At 44.5% G+C, this 21,078-nt stretch overlaps 1 protein-coding gene and 1 non-coding gene across 2 annotated transcripts in view; both read right to left on the reverse strand.

Moving 5' to 3' along the window:
* Positions 1 to 15,352, reverse strand: part of LOC144693170 (uncharacterized) — a 71,066-nt gene extending 55,714 nt beyond the window's left edge. The window contains exons 1-3 of the mRNA XM_078562710.1: positions 15,010 to 15,352; positions 6,432 to 6,610; positions 2,116 to 2,204 (exon numbers count right to left, since the gene is read on the reverse strand). Coding sequence (XP_078418836.1) covers positions 2,116 to 2,204; positions 6,432 to 6,610; positions 15,010 to 15,117 — 376 coding nt within the window. The 5' untranslated portion in view covers positions 15,118 to 15,352. The remainder of the gene's footprint in view (positions 1 to 2,115; positions 2,205 to 6,431; positions 6,611 to 15,009) is intronic.
* A 250-nt stretch (positions 15,353 to 15,602) lies between these two features.
* Positions 15,603 to 15,675, reverse strand: trnak-cuu (transfer RNA lysine (anticodon CUU)). The gene has a single exon. It is a non-coding gene; the product is annotated as a tRNA-Lys (tRNA).
* Positions 15,676 to 21,078: the final 5,403 nt, after the last annotated feature.

Raw genomic sequence — 21,078 nt, forward strand, 5'->3', positions numbered from 1 at the left:
AGAGGGCCAGTAATAGGTGGAGGCAAAGAAGAGATTGCCAAAGATGTCATAGACAAAAGGACAAAGGGGTGTTGACGGTGGTGATATTAGCTGAGGAATGTGCTAATGATGACATTAAGGGTAGAAAGCAGGACGAGCAAGGTACAGATAGCCCTAGTCGGGGTGAAGTGGGGGGAAGGGATTGAAATAGGCTAAAAGGTAGGGATACAACAATGGATGGAAATACATTTAAAAATAATGAAAATAGGTGGGAAAAGAAACATATATATAAAAAAGAAATGATAAAATATTGGAAAAGGGGGGATTGGAAAGGGGGTGGGGATGGAGGAGAGAGTTCATGATCTGAAGTTGTTGAACTCAATATTCAGTCCGGAAGGCCGTAAAGCGCCTAGTCGGAGGATGAGGTGCTGTTCCTCCAGTTTGCGTTGAGCTTCACTGGAACATTGCAGCAGGCCTAGGACGGACATGTGGGCATGAGAGCAGGGCAGTGTGTTGAAATGGCAAGCGTCAGGGAGGTCTGGGTCATGCTTGCAGACAGACCGAAGGTGTTCCGCAAAGCGGTCACCCAGTCTGCATTTGGTCTCTCCAATGTAGAGACTGCAATGGGAGCAGCGAATGCAGTGGACTAAATTGAGAGAAGTACAAGTGAAACGCTGCTTCACTTGAAAGGAGTGTTTGGGCCCTTGGACGGTGAGGAAGGGTGAAGTAAGGGGGCAGGTGTTGCACCTTCTGCGGTTGCATGGGAAGGTGCCGTGGGAGGGGGTTGAGGTGTAGGGGGTGATGGAGGAGTGGACCAGGATGTCCCGGAGGGAACGATCCCTGCGGAATGCCGCCAGGGAGGGTGAAGGGAAGATGTGTTTGGTGGTGGCATCATGCTGGAGTTGGCGGAAATGGCGGAGGATGTTCCTGTGAATGTGGAGGCTGGTGGGGTGATAAGTGAGAACAAGGGGGACCCTATCATAGTTCTGGGAGGGAGAGGAAGGTGTGAGGGTGGATGCGCGGGAGATGGGCCGGACATGGTTGAGGGCCCTGTCAACCACCGTGGGTGGAAAACCTCGTTTAAGGAAGAAGGAAGACACGTCAGAGGAACTTTTTTTGAAAGTGACATCATCAGAATAGATGCGACGGAGGCGAAGGAACTGAGAGAATGGGATGGAATCCCTACAGGAAGCTGGGTGTGAAGAGCTGTAGTCGAGGTAGCTGTGGGAGTCGGTAGGCTTGTAATGAATATTGGTCGACAATCTATCACCAGAAATTGAGACAGAGAGGTCAAGGAAGGGAAGGGAAGTGTCAGTGATGGACCATGTGAAAATGATGGAGGGGTGGAAATTGGAAGCAAAATTAATAAATTTTTCCAGGTCCGGACGAGAGCATGAAGGGGCACTGAAGCAGTCATTGATGTACCGGAGAAAGAGTTGTGGGAGGGGGCCTGAGTAGGACTGGAACAAGGAATGTTCCACATACTCCATAAAGAGACAGGCATAACTGGGGCCCATGCAGCCACACCTTTTATTTGGAGGAAGTGAGACGAGTTTAAGGAGAAATTGTTCAGTGAGAGAACAAGTTCAGCCAGACGGAGGAGAGTAGTGGTGGATGGAAATTGTTCGGGCCTCTGTTCGAGGAAGAAGCAGAGAACCCTCAGACCATCCTGGTGGGGGATGGCGATGTAGAGGGATTGGACGTCCATGGTGAAGAGGAGGCGGTTGGGCCAGGGAACTGGAAATTGTTGATATGATGTAGGGTGTCAGAGGAATTGTGGGTGTAGGTGGGAAGAGACTGGACAAGGGTTTATACATGATATATATTAATCATTTGAAATCAGTGGGTTTCTCACTATTCAAACAAAGAATATTCTCGACATTTATCATCCTATCATTTATTCTTCACCAACATGTACATTGAGTTTCCTAATTACTTAGTCACAGCAGATAATTTGTATTTTCAAAAGCATTTTTTCTAAATGAATTTAACAATATAGTATGCTTTTCTTTACTGCGATAAAATCCTTCTAACATGGAAGTGAATAATTTAACCAAAAATGTACAATTCTCAAAGACAGTCATTAGTAAAGTTTGGCAGAAGCACCACCAACCAATGGATCGTGCAGTATGTTACCTGTGGGACTGTAACTGTACTGGTTCTTGGAGAAGAGTTGCTGATCAATGTCAAAATTAAGCCAATTTTGAACAGCACATAGTGGCTGCCTATTAAAAAAAAAACAGCAGTATTATACATGACATGCTGATGAAAAATAAAATTGAAACCATTTACCATGCAAACAAATGTTTTGCTCTCGTTAATTTCAGTTTTCAAAACAATTCAAATATCTGAAATTTTGTGTAATTTATCCATCTGTGTTCTACAAGCATTTGCTTTAAAAATATATCAGATTAATGAGCAAAAGTTGGTAAGTTCAACCTTATTAGCACAGTACGTAGACTGATGCTTCAAAGCTAATGAAGGACAATAAACTATTTAAAATTCTCCTTGAAAACGACAACATTTAGCAGTTCATAAAACAATTTATTTTCCTTAAGAGTGACATGCATACATTTTTCTCTAGCGGCTTCTGTGATTATTTGATCCTGATCATCTCTTAACAGCTGTCAGTTAAGTATTTTAAGAAGTTCCTTTGCTCTTAAAGCAAGATGAGTAAAGACCAGTCTATTTTGAATTAATTAAACTCTGATGAATTTCTCGAAGAAATAATTGGAAGTAAGATTTTAATTTTCACTATGGGCCAGATTTTAGTTTAGGGAGCGCTCGTTTCTCCGAGCTTCCCCACCTCTGACCGAAAAGATGGCCATCGGCCTGCCCACCCGAAACCCGGCATCCCCGCAGCAATATTACACTGGGAACGCCTTAAATGTTTCAGAGTGGGACTTCCTCCCCACCTGCGAGGAAGTCCTGCCCTACAGGCCAGCCAGGTTCGAACAGTGGCCACTGCTGGGACTACAAGTTATGGAGCCTGGATTTCAAGATAACTCTGGGATTTTGGACAGGCCAGGCTGCTAGACCACAGCAACAGGAGTGAAAGGCTGGGCTTGAGAGAACAAAGGGGAGAGTTAAAGGGGGGAGTATGATATGGGGGAGGTGGCAGTTGCCTCCGATAGGCACAAGAAACCCTTCACATGAGGTATCCCACCTTCTTGCCCTACAGCAGTTCGTCCAGTAAAAGCTGCTGGGCTACCGACCTTGCCCCTGCCTCCCCAAGCCGCATGTAAAATAGCAGAGATGGAATGAGGCTCTTAAATGACCATTAATAGGAACTTAAGGGTCTCATTAGGCCTAAGGGTGGGTGGGCTGCCTGATGCCTTCCCTGCCCACTGTAATACAGAGAAAGGTTGGGGGTGGGCAGGGGGGTAGTGGGAAGGCCACCCGCTTTATTTTACAAACCCAGGGCTATAAAATCAAGCCCTATGATATTTCTACAGACTGATTCTCTACTAATATTTACAATGCTGAGACATTTAATTTTACACCAGGATACTTCCTGACTCAAGATACCCACTTCAGTTGTAGAAATCTGGAAATTTCCCAACTCAGCAGACCCATCTCAGTTTAAAAGGGTCCCATTAGACTCAATTTTTTTTTCCAGGGTGGCAGGAACAGGATCACGTCAGGCCCACCAACTCCAGAAGCAAATCCTAGTTGGCCACGGGAAGGGCAAGTGCCAGGCGGGTTGGTTAGAAGGCCCACCAGTTCTTGGAGACTTTGTCCCAGTTGTTTTAGAAGCTATTAGGCCCTTTAACACTCACCCCTCAACCCCGACCCACCCTCATGCCCCCACCCAACCTCCATGCCCCCTCCATACCAACTCATGTTCCCACCCACCCCCATACCCCCTCATACGCTCCCATGGCCTCTCATACTCTCATGCCACCTGCATAGATAGTCATTCAGTATCTATCAGCAGTATGATGGAATACTCCCCACTTGCCTGGATGAGAGCAGCTCCCACAACACTCAAAAAGCTTGCACTGTCCAGGACAAAGCAGCCCGCTTGATTAGTACCACATCCACAAACATTCACTCCCTCCACCACCGAGGCACAGTAGCAGCAGTGTGTACCATCTACAAGGTGCACAATTACAGTAATTCACCAAGGCTCCTTAGACAGCACCCTCCAAACCCACGACCACTACCATCTAGAAGGACAAAGACAGCAGGTAGATGGGAACACCATCATCTAGAAGTTCCCCTCCAAGTCACGCACCATCCTGACTTGGAAATATATCGCCGTTCCTTCACTGTCGCTGGGTCAAAATCCTAGAACTCCCTTCCTAATAGCACTGTGGGTGTAACTACACCACAGGACTGCAGTGGTTCAAGAAGGCAGCTCACCACTACTTTCTCAAGGGCAACTAGGGATGGGCAATAAATGCTGGCCCAACCAGCGAAGCCCACATCCCATGAATGAATTTTTAAAAATCTACCATGGGCAGACCTCAGGAATTATGTGGAGTAAAGTAAGTAAACTTCTAACAATCTAATACAGCTCTCACTCATACACACTTGATTGTAAAAAACTCCCATTCATGAAACCCATTCAAAGCATTTAAATCTCAAGTATTGAATCTCTTATAAAAACAACAAACTTCTATTCAGACCCCCAAATCAAAGACAGCAAATCCTTTCATAGCCTCTTTATACAGTCAATCAAACTGTGAACTCAGAACCTCCTGCTGAGATTATTGTAGATTTTGAAATTTAGCCATTTATTATGACAATAATAGTAGCCCTTGGAAAATTCAACAAAGAAATCTATTGAAACAGCACAAACAGATGGTATTTTTTTAACTTACATCAGATGGCCTGTCAATCAAAACAGTCCAGCATTAAATTTTTTTTAACTTTCAGTGACAGCTTAAGCCAGTTTTTTGTTCAAGTTTAAAAAGCAGGGAGTTTGAAAAAGTTCAGACTATGACACTTAAACAGACCTTATCTGTCCTTCCAGTGTGTTTATATCTCCTTTATCAATTCATAACTCTCACTCTCTGGTTAAGGTCCGTGGAACAGCCAAAATAATGTCTGTTTGAACTCAGCACTGAGTTCAAATGGCCTTGCTGAGTTGGGATTTCCCGCCTCTGTGAATCACGTGCCACCCCCTTCCTCATGTTAGCAAAAAATGGGGTCTGTTGGGAATGGGGGCAGGACTTCTGCATCCAGGTCCTGACAGCCATTTTTAAATGTCCACGGAGTCTTAGCGATTTGGCAAAAATCGGGCCCTGGGTTTTGTAAAGTTGTCTTCATTCTAAAATTTGGTATAATTTACATTTGCAGTTGTTCAAACTTTACGTTAATTAAAGCGTCACACTAAGAAACATTTTAAAAATACCAATACTTAAGCAGTATGCATGTCATTGCAGTTTGTAATTTTTTGCATAACTATTGTTATATTCATTAAAGTGAAGAATTCAGAGGAAAGGGTTATCAAGTTGATAAGACTGTTAACAAAGTGTACAGGATCATGGGCATCATAAATTGATGCGTAGGGCTTGATTTTAACTCTGTGCAAGTGGATGGGTTTTGATTGAATTAAAATCACACCCACAGAGTACAAAAGCAAGGAAGTTATGCTAAACCTTTATAAATCATTGGTTAGGCTTCAGCTGAAGTATTGTGCTCAACTCTGATCACCACATTTTAGGAAGAATGTCAATACTTTGGAGAGAGTGCAGAAGGGATTTATGAAGGACGAGGGTCTTCAGTTTTATGGAAACATCAGAAAATCTGGGATTGTTCTCCTAAAAGCAGAGATGGTTAAATGGGGATTTAATAGAATTGTTCAAAATTATGAAGGGTTTTGACTGAGTAAAGAGAAACTGTTTCTGCTGGCAGGAGGGTCGGTAACCAGAGCACATAGATTTAAAGTAGATTTAGGACTAAATGGATTAACCTTTCAAATAACCAGCACTGGCAGGATAGGCCTTTTGTGTGGTATAATTCCATAACTTTCCATTTTGGACAGTGTCAGCATGAATCAAGTAAAAGGTTTTGCGCCCTGTGAAGAGCTTATATCAGTCTGTTCCAGCAACAGCTGCAGATCTCTCTCTACTTGGCTCTTTTCTAACACCAGCTATTATTTGGCTTCTCTGCCAATTTATACCTATGAATGCTGCATTGGGGGCAGTTATTGTCCTTTAAATCCATGCCCATTAGGAATTGAACTGAGACTGTACAAATTCTTTTCGTACAGGACAGACGGCATACAGATGATTTAAGTGGGCAGAATTTATACTCCGGTCCCAGAGATGATAGGTTAATGCCTCACCCAATCTCCTGCTGTCTGTATTTATTCGTTTAGGTTCACTGGATTACATGTACAGAGAGTTTTTTTTACAAACAATAGATAAACAATGTTTTTTTAAGATGATTTTAACTCACATTCAGAATGTGATATTAAAACAAGTAAAGAAGTTTTAATTTACCACAGAATGTCAGTGTTTGTAAATTCCCTCCAAGATCTGTTACAGCATGCCATCCTGCAAAGATCCTCTGCAGACAAAAATGAAAATATTCTTTCTACCAGCTCTTGTGGAAGAATTAATACAAAGTCAATGGATAACAAGGGACAGAGTTCAGTGTAGATCTTTTTTAGCTGTGGCAGCTGGAAAATAAAAATAATGAGGTAATCAGAATTGTTCTAAAAATAGGTGTGATCCAAATTAGTATTTGAAGACACTATTAAAATCATTTCTATAATGAAAAAAATCTCAGATTTACATAGCACCTTAGCACATCTCAAAGCACTTCATAACCAATGAATTATATTTTTTAATTGAGCAAATACAGTAGCTAATTTGGACATAGCAATATTTCAGGAAAAACATTTGTGATAAATGTTCTTCAAATAGTGCTGTGGGATCTTTTACATCCGCCTAAAAAGGGAGACAAAACCTCGGTTTAACATGTGACCAATGAATAACAACAATACAGTATTCCTTCAGTATTAAAAGTGTCACCCTAGATTATGTGATTGAATGAATAATCCTCTCAGAACCAAGAACGCCAATAATTAAATCAAGTTGACATTCATTCTAGTTTTTGACAGCAACTTTACCATCACTGAATCACAGAATGACTACAGTAAAGTCCATGCCAGCTCTCTGCAAGAGCACGCTATTAATCCCACTCACCCACCCTTTCAAAATAGCCCTGTAATTTATTTTCTTTTCAGGTACTTAGCCAATCCTCTTTTGAAATCCCTGGTTATATCTGTGTTCACCACACTCTCAGGTTATACATTCCATAGCCGAACCACTCACTGAGTGAAAAAGGTTTTTCCACATGTCACAGTTAATTCTTTTTCCAACTATCTTAAGTTGATAACATCTTTGTCAGGATTATTTGCACTACAAGCTATCTGACTGTATAGAGTATCAAAATTAATTAATATGGTTTTGACTACCAAGCTATTGCATGGGAGTGTATTTCATACTGCAATGACTTCCACTGCAGTGAATTGAAATTAGTTTTCTTTTTAGAACATAAGAACATAAGAAATAGGAGCAGGAGCAGGCTATTCGGCCCTCGAGCCTGCTCCGCCATTCAATAAGATCAAGGCTGATCTGTTTGTGTTTCGAGTTCCACATTCCCACCTACTCCCAATAACCTTTGATTCCCTTGCCTAACAAGAATCTATCTAGCTTTTTTTTAAAAAAATTACTTTATTCATCCACGGGATGTGGGCTTCGCTGACTGGGCCAGCATTAATTGCCCAGCCCTAGTTGCCCTTGAGAAGGTGGTAATGAGCTGCCTTCTTGTACCGCTGCAGTCCATGTGGTGGAGGTACACCCGCAGTGCTGTTAGGAAGGGATTTTGACCCAGCGACAGTGAGGGAATGGTGATATATTTCTAAGTCAGGATGGTGAGTGACTGGGAGGAGAACTTCCAGGTGGTGGTGTTCCCATCTATCTGCTGCCCTTGTTCTTCTAGATGGTAGTGGTCATGGGTTTGTAAGGTACTGTCAAAGGAGCCTTGGTGCATTTCTGCAATGCATCTTGTAGATGGTACACGCTGCTGCTGCTGTGTGTCGGCAGTGGAGGGAGTGAATATTTGTGGATGTGGTGCCAATCAAGCGGGCTGCTTTGTTCTAGACAGTGTCAAGCTTCTTCAGTGCTGTGGGAGCTGCACTCATCCAGGCAAGTGGGGCGTATTCCATCACACTACTGATTTGAGCCTTGTAGATGGTGAATAGGCTTTGGGGAGTCAGGAGGTGACTCACACGATTCCTAGCCTCTCACCTGCTCTTGTAGCCATAGTATTTATATGGCTAGTCCGCCTTGAAAATATTCAATGACCCCACCTCCACCGCCTTCTGAGGCAGAGTTCCAAAGTCGCATAACCCCCTGAGAGAAAAAAAAATTCTCCTCGTCTCTGTCCTAGAAGGGCAACCCCTAATTTTAAAACAGTGCCCCCTAGTTCTGGACACACCCACAAGAGGAAACATCCTTTCCACGTCCACTTAATCAAGGCTATTGAGGGATCTTCTATCACCCCTCACTTTTCTAAGCTCCAGTGGAAACAAGCCCAGACTGTCCAGCCTTTCCTCATTAGACAACACGCTCATTTCAGGTATTAATCTAGTAAACCTCCTCTGAACTGCCTCCAACGCATTTACATCCTTCATTAAATAAGGAGACCAAAAATGCACACAGTACACAGTTTTCGAGATGTGAGGTTTTTCACCATTTTGCTGTGATGCCAACCTCCCAGACCATGCAGACCTGGATAGAATAAAAACAGATAATGGTGGAAAAAGTCAGTAGGATTTTAAATGTTGTCAACTGTGATGGGGATAGTCTTGAACTTCAAAAGTACATAGACATGTTGGTGGATTGGGCAGACAAGTGGCAGATGAAGTTTAATGCAGAGAAGTGCGAGGTGATTTGCTTTGGCAGGAAAGATATGGTGCGGTATAAATTAAAGGGAGAGCCTCTAAAGGAGGTGCAGGAACAGAGGGACCTCGGTGTATACGCACATAGGTCATTGATGATGGCAGGGCATGTTGAGAGAGCATTTAATAAAGTATTTGGTACCTTAGGCTTTATTAATAGGGGCATTGAGTACAAGAGTCATGTTGAACTTGTATAAGACACTAGTTTAGGCCTCAACTGGAGTACTGCATCCAGTTCTGGGTGCCATACTTGAGGAAGGATGTGAAGGCATTGAAGAGAGTACAGTGGAGATTCACAAGAATGATTTCTGGGAGGAAGAACTGTAGCAATGAGGATAGATTGGAGAGGTTGGGATTTTTTGTCCTTGCAGAAAAGAAGTCTGAGGAGACTTGATAGAGCTTTTCAAGATCCTGAGGGGTATGGACAGGGTAAATAGTGAGAAACTGTTCCCACACAAGAGAACATTAAGAACCAGAGGGCACAGATTCAAAATAATTGGCAAAAGTAGTAAATGTGATGTGAGGAAAAAATTTTTCACCCAAGGGGTCGTTGGAGTCTGGAACAAGTTTCCTGAAAGGGTGGTGAAGGCAGGTTCAATCGAGGTATTCAAAAGGGAATTAGATTACTACCTGAAAAGAGAGATGTTACGGGGATAAGGCAGGGGAGTAGGACTAGGCGGAATACTCTTTCAGAGAGCCAGTGCAGACTCAATGGGCCAAAAGGCCTTCTTTTGCACTGTAAAGATAATATGATACTGTGATACCTTGAGGTCTGGCAACATCTGTGGAGAGAGAAATGGAGTTAATGTTTTGAGTCTGTATGAATCTTCTTCAAACCTGGATAGAGGTTGCCAACGCAGTGCGTATATGGCATCAGGTCCACAGAAACCAGGTCCAGAGTAGAAAATTCCACTACCTTTTCACTCTGGCAAGGTGAATGCACCATTGAACCCTCAGAACAGGTCTCTGGTTATTCAGCCTTCAGCAGACACACCAGTTGAGGAGCCTCAGGAGGCAGACTGCCCTTGAACATGGAAGGAATATGTGCCTAGGATACTTACTGACCCCTCAGCAAGGCTCAGAGGCATAATGCTGCTGAGCGCTGCCAGCACTGATACGCAGCTTCCTATCTCAATAAGCTCTTGGTATTGGCCATAGAGGTCAGTTGTGCTTTATCCCTCTCTTTTTTGTATTTGCAGGAAAACCAAGCTCTTAATGCCTGCGAGGAGGCCCAGACAGGAGGAGGGGTTTCCTGCCTACACACCATCACCACAATGGAAGAGGGAGCTATGGAGATCGCCGAGTCACCGACAAAAAAAAGTCGGAAAATTGATTAAACCTTGCAATGCTTACATTAAGCGGGTGCATTGTACTCCAGCCCGTCCGAAAGCATGCTGAAGACTGAACTGCATGGGGAGGCCTCAGCAGGCAGAGATATTTGCTCCCCAAGGCATGGTGTCCTCTTGTGTCTCCCACAGTTCTGACGTTGAGGCATAAAGATCAATTCCTTCACCATTGCCGGGTCAAGTGCTGCCAGAGCAGAGGTCAGACCAAGCACTGTCACACCTGATAAGCACACCCTCCACCATGAAGCCAGGCCTGTGAGCCTCCGTTTATTAACGATGCTACAAGAAAAGAGGGATGAAGTAGTGAAGGGGAGTAGAGGTCCATGAACAGTGACAGTGAAAAAGCGACAGATGTGCATTCTTCATTGGTGGTAAGAGTTGAGCTTTTCCAGGCTGCATTTTCAGTGGCAGTAGTCTCACAGGCAGCTCAAGTTCCATACCATGAAGTTCCTCCTGGGTCAAAAGAGCTCAACTGGATCAGATAATCCCTGACATTGCTGGTGTCCCGATCAGACCCTTGAGCCCCATGATGGGCCCGGCCACCTCCCTGTGTAACCAGGGCACCTCAATGTTCTGCTTCCTCCTCCTCCTCCACCTCCTCCTCTTCCATGTCCTGCTCCTCCTCTGCCTCCGATGAGCTGCATCCATCCAGCACTTCACCCTCCTCAAGGTTCATACCTCTCTGGAAGGCCACGTTGTGGAAAGTGTAGCAGGTTACCACTATGTGTGTGGGATCCTTTCATGAGTGTACTGCAGTATTGACCAGTCCAGGCACCCAAATAGCATCTTCAGAAATCTGACGGCTTGCTCAGTGGATGTCCTAATGAGCAGAAATCTGCAGCCATAGTTCTCCTGCACCTCTGTGGTGGATTCTCAGAAAGGGGTGAGTAGCCATCTCGACAAGGCATATCCTATGTCCACTAAAATCCATGCATGGAATTTGGCAAGTCAAGTGAAGAGTTGCAACAGCCTGGACTGCCACAGGGTGTAGGAGTAATAGCAGCTGCCAGGAATGCCAGCGCACACTTGTTGTGGTCACAGGCTAGATGGATGTTGAGGGAAACCCTTCCTGTTGAAGAATGTCACTGGGCTGTCAGTTGGTGCATTGGTGGCCAATTTTGTGCAACCGATGACGCCTTGCACCTGGGGAATCCAGCAACGGAGGTAAAACCCACTGCCCTCTGTACTCGCGAGGCTCCATCTGTATGGAATTGTACATACTACCTGCAGTAATCTGTGAGCTGCAGTGGTATACAGCCACTTGCAAAATGCTACCAAGCTCTGCAGCTGATCCTTAGAAATACCAGAGGTGAAGAAGTTCAAGGCTACAATAACTTTGACAGCTACTGGCAGGGCCTGAAAAGCAGTGATGTGAGATGTGAGGTCTTCTAGGGCGAGGGCACAAATCTCTGTGACCATCTGCCTGGACAGTCGCAGTCTCTATTGGCACTGCTTCTCGGTCATCTCAAGGTAGCTCCTTCTTTGGCAATAGATCCTATGCTAAGGGAATGGCCGCCATTGCTTTCCTGCTCCTCGTCCCTCTCCTCTGTCTTCCTGATGCCAGGGACTCTGCCTTTCCTATGGGGGAAGTTACTCCTCTTTGCCATCGGACCTGAAATATGATAGTCATGTTTTCCAGCCGCTGACTTCCTTGTGCTCATGTAGCCTGTGTTTGAAACAGTTATGCTTGGAAGCTCTGTCCCCTCCTCTTATGCCCACAATGCCAGGATGGTAAGACTCCCTGAGCTGCCTAAGCAGTTACTGACCACTTTCCCTGCATCTTCAATGATGCAATGGCTGTAAGCCAATGGCTGAGTCCCTCTCTGTGCCATTCTCCCTTTCATGGGGCCCACCTGATTTGTTGGGACAGCCATGACTGGCTGCCCGCTGTATGTCCTATCCATGCAATTGGTCTGCTCCAGACCTCTTGTACAGCTTGTGCACTGCCATCAAAATCAGAACATGGCCCTCCATAAGCTCTTTAACAACCTTAATTACCATTATTACTGAATCAGATGAGTTCTCTCCCCACTCTGGTGAAACCTGACACTGCCAGTAACAGCAACGGGAAACTGGCACACCAGCCGGCACCGGTATTTTCAATCCTGCCTGCCTCTGATCAGAGAGCTGTTCGTGGCAAAAATAATCTAAGTGGCTGGAAACCTAAGTCCTGACCCCAAACATGGCAATTCCCATTTTTGTGGGGGCAGGGCACATTTTGGGCATGCACATTTTATGGACGCAGCTGGCCATTTAAATCATCAACTGCTTCCATTCCAAAAGGATTTTGGTAGCTCTGGAGGTGAAACCCCAGGCGCCCTTTGGGATAGGTCAGATGCTCTGTGGTAAGGTGCCCTTTGAAATTGTTAAAAGTAGGCATAAATGTGTGTAAAAAAGTGCATAAACTCATTACTGTCAAGCTCACTGGAACTGTCAACTGACCTGTCAAAATTAACAGTGAAAACTATCAGAAGCACCTGTCAGAAGCATCTGTCAAAGGGAGCTGTCAAGCTGTCAAGGCATTTAAAAGTCCTCCTTTTAAATCTTTGAAAAAAATGTCTGGAGTGTTAGAACAAGATGATTGCCTGCCATTTCACTCTGTCTGTTGACATAAGCTTAAGAGTTTCCATTACTGGATTAGTGTTGCATGACTGATTTCACAACCATCCATTATCATAGCAGGGTGCCTGCCATTTCACTGTTTGATTGGCAGCTACGGTGGTTATAGATTCTCACCTGGGACCATGAATTCCAATGTTTGTTGTTATAAAGGATTGTGCACTGGAATGAAATGTTTGTTGTTATAAGGCTTTATTTAATTGAAGGAATGTAAATGTAGTAAATGGGTTTTTTATGAATGAGTGTTTTTTTTAAATATAACGAAGTTTGAAATGGACTTATACAACTTTATTTTATCTCATCTCTGAGGCCCATGGTGAGTTTGCCCTGGTAAGGGCAAAGTGGGTGGGAGGCATGGGTTAGCATGAGTTGGCATATGGGCTATAAAGAGCCATGGGGTGGGTGGAGGGGCATAGGTTGACATGGAGGATATGAGGGGCCATCAGGTGTGGGAGGTCGGGAATGAGGTGACATGATGCGTACGAGGGGATACGGGGTGGGTAGAGGAGCATGAGGTGGCATAGAGGGTATGCGCAGTTATGGGGAATGGGTGGGGACATGAGGTGGCAGCTGTTGGCATGGATGGGGCATGTGAATGTGTGTGTGGATTGAGGGGTGAGGGCTGGAGGGATGTTTCATGTCCTATTTTTTACTTTTAAACTTTGAACACAGTGCCGGAACCCCAAGGCAGTCCTTCCACCCAGTCAGCCTCTGCACCTGGCATCACCCTCAGTTTTTCCCAGGTCACCCGTCCCGATTTCTAATCCAGCCTACCTCCGGACCAAAGATCCGATGTCTGGGCAGCCATTTTTAAAGGTCGGATTCGCGGAACCAACCCTGGAACAAAAATCTGGGGCTCTCTACAGTGTTATGAAAAGGGTTAGGGTTGCTTTTCTTCTGGTCTGCTCCAAAATGCCACCCTAAAAATATGCACTATTCCCGTTTTCCTCTTAAAAAGCAATGCACCCTGAATTTCTATTTGATATTTCAGATATCTCACTGTGTCCAAAGAAGGCCCAGCTATATATTTAAATAAATGTCAGATGATTTTGCACACACATTTCCTCTAATAGTGCCAGATGCAGGTCAGACAGTAAGCTGTTCCATTACGACCTGATCATACTTGATCTGCTGCTTAGATGCAATTTGTCTTAAAGCGCAGGCTAATATTGTCAAGAAAGAAAGATCTTTACTTTTGACGTCTGGAATTTTATAAAAAATGTTTTTGCTGTTCACCATTTGTTGAATATTTTTCACTTACTGCTGTGTGCAGTAGTGTGGTTCTCTCCTTTTGCAAAATAGTTCCCCTGCAGTCAAGTGACGAGCACTTCCGCAAGTCCAACCACAACCACAAGCCCCTTGACAGCTTCTGAAGAAATGTGCCAGGCCCTCTCCTGAGCCACCAATAACGTTTCAATAGCACATAACAGGAATTCCACCTCCACCCCACCCCCCCGCCCAAACCGCTCCAACTGCAATTGTACACCTGCAGCTCGCCCCCTTGAATAAAAGACAAGGCTCATAATCAAGCCCAACTTCCCTCTATTCTCACACTATTATTCCTCATATCCACGCTTATTTTCCTTATTCCTCTTACCAGTTTCATCCAAGGCGAACGGCAGGGGCACATGAATTGCTGTTTTGGGAGCTGCTGCCACCCAAGCCATATCACAGCTACAGGAACTCATCCATAGGGGATGAAACTTTTAAATCAACATGAAGGTCAGCAAAATGCAACTCAGCGTCTAGTAGGCGCAAATTAAATTTAAAACACTCACAACGCCTCAGAAGTTAAACATTTATATAACAAACGGTTGACATACAGAACGTGTCTTTCCCCTGAGAAGGTTAATTCGTGATCAAAGGGTACAGCTGCCGACAACTATAAGCTGAGACACGCATCTGTGAATAGGCTTCAATTTGTATATTTTATATTTAAAATTTATGATTATTGCGTTATCTTTCTAATAGAAAACTCAAGCAGGCAACAAAAATATTACTAATACTTCCAAAAGGTTACAGTGAACAACATCTGGATTGTGTATCGTCCTACATGCGTTTCTCTGGATGATTAAATGTGCTGAGGAACTGTTTTGCATTATTCTTCCGAAAAGAAAGGCAGGTTTGAATCAGAGGCGAATTTACCTGACATACACGGAGCAAACGCGACAACACTTCGTCCTGTTCCTTTACATTGAGGGAGATGAATACAGAGGAGATCAGGTCCATTTTTTCTTCCAATGACGACTCCATCTCCGCCTTTCTGCGGCCCCAGCGGCGGAGTTTCTCTCAGGCCGTGCGAACCCTCAGCAGCGGACGCCAGGCCGGTAACCATAGCAACCGGCGCAGCGGCCGCCCCGGGCGGCGCCAACCCGCCTATACTTGGCGGAGGGGAGGGGAGGGGGGCGGAGCGAACGATCCGAGTGACCGGGGTAGCGGGCACTCAGCTACTTCTGGGTGAGCACAAATTGTTCGAATTGTTAACCGTCTAAGTGTGTTTAAAATAAAGAAGCGCTTTCATTCTCGGGCTGTACCGATCATTTCCGTGTAAAATGGTCGGTCCAATATTGCTCCTCCCGCCTGACCTGAAACCCGTAAACCCCAGCCCCCCACCCCCGAGCGATGAGATTAACTAGTTTGAATGCGAAAAGCATGAGATCATTAAAAGTACATTAAAGTTTGATATTTAAACGTATTAATAAAATTCAGGTAAGTGCAAATTCATATAAAAAGAACAACGCCCAACGTGGGGCTCGAACCCACGACCCTGGGATTAAGAGTCCCATGCTCTACCGACTGAGCTAGCCGGGCTAGTGGTGGCTGGTACAAAAACAACAATAAAAATAGCGGGGAAAACCAGCGGGTCTGACAGCATCTGCAGAGAGGAACACAGTTAAACTTCCGACTCCATATGACTCTTCATCAGAACTGAGGAAAAATAGAAATGAGGTGAAACAAGGGAGATTTCCAGCATCCACAGTATTTTGCTTTTATCTGGTACTATTTAATGCTGGCAAGGATTATCTGTAATTAATCTGATACGTGTTACACTTCACATTATGTAGTGAAACCATAGAAAAGTTACTGTGCAGAAAGAGGCCATTCAGCCCATCATGTCTGTGCCAGCCAGAAAAAGAAACTAGCCGTTCATTTTAATCCCACTTTCCAGCACCTGGTCCGTAGCCTTTCAGGTTACAGCACTTCAGATGCAGATCCAATTCCTTTTGAATTGAGCATTTCAGCCTCAACCATTGACTTAGGCAGTGAATTCCAGGCACTCACCACTCTCTGGGTGAAAACGTTTTTCCTCATGTCCTCTCTAATCCTTCTACCAATCACCTTAAATCTATGCCCCTTAGCTAGACAAAACAAGTCTTCACTGTCTACACTATCTAGGCCCTTCATAAACACCTCAAGTAGGTCACCCCTCAGCCTCCTCTGTTCTAAGGAAAACAACACTTGCCTATCCAAACTTTCCTCATAGCTGCAATTTTCAAGCCCTGGTAGCACTTTTGTAAATCTTCTCTGTATTCTGTCCACAGCAATTATGTCCTTCCTGTAATGTGGTGACCAGAACAGTACACAAAATTCCAGCTGTGGCCTAACCAGCATTTTATACAGTTCACAGAATCACAGAATGACACAGTGCAGAAGAGGCCCTTCAGCCCATCGAGTCTGCACCGACATGTGAGAAACACCTGACCTACCTACCTAATTCCATTTACCAGCACTTGGCCCATAGCCTTGAATGTTATGACGTGCCATGTGCTCATCCAGGTACTTTTTAAAGGATGTGAGGCAACCTGCCTCCACTGCCCTCCCACGCAGCACATTCCTGACCGTTACCACCCTCTGGGTAAAAAAGTTTTTCCTCACATCCTCCCAAACCTCCTGCCTCTCACCTTGAACTTATGTCCCCTCGTGACTGACCCTTCAACTAAGGGGAACAGCTGTTCCCTATCCATCCTGTCCATTTCCCTCATAATCTTGTACACCTCGATCAGGTCGCCCCTCAGCCTTCTCTGCTTCAATGAAAACGACCCAAGTCTATCAACCTCTCTTCATAACTTAAATGTTTCACCACAGGCAACATTCTGGTGAATCTTCTCTGCATCCCCTCCAGTGCAATCACAAGCTTTCTACAATGTGGCGACCAGAACTGCACACAGTACTCCAGCTGTGGCCTCACCAAGGTTCTATACAACTCCAACATGACCTCCCTACTTTTGTAATCTATGCCTCGATTGATAAAGGCAAGTGTCCCATATGCCTTTTTCACCACCCCACTAACATGCCCTTCCGCCTTCAGGGATCTATGGGCACACACGCCAAGGTCCCTTTGTTCTTCAGAACTTCCTAGTGCCATGCCATTCATTGAATACTTCCTTGTCAAATTACTCCTTCCAAAGTGTATCACCTCACACTTTTCAGGGTTAAATTCCATCTGCCACTTATCTGCCCATTTGACCATCCCGTCTATATCTTCCTGTAGCCCAAGACACTCAACCTCACTGTTAACCACCCCATCTTTGTGCCATCTGCAAACTTACTAATCCTATCCCCCACATAGTCATCTATGTTGTTTATATAAATTATGAATAATAGGGGACCCAGCATAGATCCCTGTGGTACACCACTGGACACTGGCTTCTAGTCACTAAAGCATCCTTCTGTCATCACCCTCTGTCTCCTACAACTAAGCTAATTTTTAATCCACCTTATCAAATTACCTTGTATCCCATGTGCATTTCCCTTCTTTATAAGTCTCCCATGTGGGTCTTTATCAAAGGCTTTGCTGAAATCCATATAAACTACATCAACCGCACTACCCTCATCTACACACCTGGTCACCTCAAAAAATTCAATCAAATTTGTTAGGCATGACCTCCCTCTGACAAAGCCATGCTGACTATCCCTGATCAAACCTTGCCTCTCCAGGTGGAGATAGATTCTCTCCTTCAGAATGTTCTCCAATAGTTTCCCTACCACTGACGTGAGACTCACTGGCCTGTGGTTCCCTGGCTTATCTCTACAACTCTTCTTAAATAGTGGAACCACATTAGCTGTTCTCCAGTCCTCTGGCACCTCCCAAGTGGCCAGAGAGGAATTCAAAATTTGGGTCAGAGCCCCTGCGATCTCCTCCCTTGCCTCCCTCAGCAGTCTGGGACACAAATTATCCTGACCTGGAGATTTGTCCACTTTTAAGCCTGCCAACACCTCCAATGCCTTGTCACTCCCTATAGCAATTTGCTCAAGAACCTCGCAGTCTCTCTCCCCGAGTTTGATACCTTCATCCTCATTCTCTTGGGTGAAGACGGATGTGAAGTATTCGTTCCATCATTACATCCCTGCTTTTGTATTCAATATCTCATCCAATAAAGGAAAACATTCTTTCTTTACCACCTTATCCACCTATCCTGCCACCTTCAGGGACCTGTGAACATGTACTCCAAGGTCTCTCACTTCCTCAATCCCTTTCAATATCCCGTTTTTTGAGTAATCCCTTGCTTTGTTTGCCCTCCCCAAATGCATTACGCCACACTTTTCCAGATTGAATTCCATTTGCCACTTTTCTGCCCACTTAACCAAACCATTGATATAATTCTGGAGACAACAGCTATACTTTTCACTATCAACTACAGGGCCAATTTTTGTGTCATCTGCAAATTTCCCAATCATACCTCCCACATTTATGTCCAAATCATTAATATATAAAACAAACAGCAAAAGCCCCAACATTGAGCCCTGTGGAACACCACTGGAAACCGTTTTCCATTGGCAAAAACATCCATCAACCATTAGCCTTTGTTTCTTGTCACTGAGCCAATTTTGGATCCCACTTGCCACCTTCCCCTGTATCCCATGGGATCTCACTTTTCCGGACCAGTCTGCCATGTGGGACCTTGTCAAATTACTAAAATCCATGTTGAAGAGATCCACTGCACTACCCTCATCAATCCTACTTGTTACTTCGTCAAAAAATTCTATTAAGTTAGTAAGACACAATCTTCTAACAAAATCATGCTGACTATCCCTGATCAACCCATGCCTTTCTAAGTGATAGTTTATCCTGTCTCTCAGAATTGATTCCAATAATTTGCCCACCACTGAGGTCAGACTGACCAGTCTATAATTTTCTGGCCTATCCCTTGCACCCTTTTTAAATAATGGTATAACATTTGCAGGCCTCCAATCCTCTGGTACCTTGCCTTTTTCTAGTGAGGATTGGAAAACGATCCTCAGAGCATCTGCAATTTCCTCCCTGGCTTCCTTTAACAGCCTGGGATACAATCCATCCAGCCCTGGTGACTTATCCACCTTCAAGGATATCAGTCGTTCCAGTACTTCCTCTCTCATTATGCTTATTGTGTCCAATGTTTCACACACCTCATTAACTAAAATGTCTGCATTATCCCTCTCCTTCGTGAAGACAGAGACAAAGTACTCATTGAGAACCCTGCCCACATCTTCAGCATCAATGCACAAGTTACCATGTACATCTCTGATAGGCCCTATCCTTTCCTTAGTTATTCTCTTGCTCTTAATGTACAGGTAAAACATCTCTGGGTTTCTTTGACTTTACTTGCCAATATTTTTTGTATTCTCTCTTTGCTTTCCTAATTTCCATTTTTACTTCACCCTTGTACTTTCTACGCTCCCCTAGGCTTCCTACCATATTAAGTATTTTGTGACTGTCATAAGCTTTCTTTTTTCTGTTTTTTCTTGGCCTGTATGCTTCTGGATAATCAGGGGGCTCTAGATTTAGCAGTACCACCCTTTATTTCTGTGGAGACATGTCTATCCTGTAGAATCTCGCTTTTGAATGCCTCCCACTGATTTGACATTGTTTTTCCTTCTAATAACTGTATCCAGTCCACTCTCACCAGGTCATCTTTGAGCTTTGTAAAATTTGTCTTCCTCCAATTTAGAACATTCACTCCTGTTCTATTTTTGTCCTTTTCCATAATAATGCTAAGTCTAACTGTATTATGGCCACTATCACCAAAATGGTCACCCACTGCTACTTCATCCTCTTGCCCAGCTTCAATTCCTAAGACTAAATATAGAATTGCACCCCTTCTTGTTGGGCTTGTTACGTGCTGGCTAAAAAAGTTCTCTTGAATGCAGTTCAAGAATTTTGTGCCCTCTGTGCCCTTCACATTGTTCGTATCCCAACTGATATTAGGGTAGTTGAAGTCCCCAACGACTACTGCCCTATTGTTTTTGCACTCGGAAATTTGCCTACCTATTTGCTCTTCTAACTCTCTTCCACTATTTGGGGGTCTATAGTACACTCCTAGCAGTGTGGCTGCCCCTTTTTATTTCTGAGCTCAACCCATACGGCCTCATTTGATGCTTCATTTAATATATCATCCCTCCTCACAGCTATAATTGTTTATTTAACCAATAATGGTTACGCCCCCATCTTTTTTATCACCTTCACTATCCTGGCTGAAAACTCTATATCCAGGGATGTTGAGCTGCCATTTTTTACCGTTCCTTAAGCCAAGTTTCTGTTATAGCGATGATATCATGCTACCAGGTATCCATCTGTACCCTCAGCTCATCGGCTTTATTTGCTATACCCCTTGTATTTACATATACACCTTTTAACACTGCCAAATTCATGGCCTATACACTTTTTAACCCGTGCTTCTTCTGTCTTTCAGAGTCTCTCACTAATTCTCCATCTCCCATTCCCTGCTCTGAGTTTGCCCTCAGGTTGCCATCTCCCGCCAATCTCTTTTAAACCCTTCACCCCCCTGCAGCACCAGCAAATCTCCCTGCGACGATATTCATCCCGGTCCTGTTCAGGTGTAGACCGTCCAGCTTGTACAGGTCCCAGCTTCCCCAGAACTGGTTCTAATGCCCCAAAAATCTGATGCTCTCCCTCCTACATCAGCTTTCCAGCCACATGTTTAATCGGTCAATTCTCCTATTTCTCTACTCACTTGCACATGGAATGGGAGTAATCCTGAGATTGCTGCTTTAGAGGTCTTGTCTTTCAATCTCCTTCCTAGCTCCCTAAAGTCTGCTTTCAGGACCTCATCCCCTTTCCTACCTAAGTCATTGGTACCAACATGGACCACGACCTCTGACTGATCACCCTCCCCCAGAAGAATGGCCTGCAGCCACTCTGTGACATTCCTGACCCTCGCACGAGGGAGGCAACATACCATCCCGGAGTCATGTCTATGGCCACAGAAACGCCTG

The sequence above is a fragment of the Cetorhinus maximus genome, chromosome 18, assembly GCF_964194155.1.
Source record: "Cetorhinus maximus chromosome 18, sCetMax3.hap1.1, whole genome shotgun sequence".
NCBI lineage: Eukaryota > Metazoa > Chordata > Chondrichthyes > Lamniformes > Cetorhinidae > Cetorhinus > Cetorhinus maximus.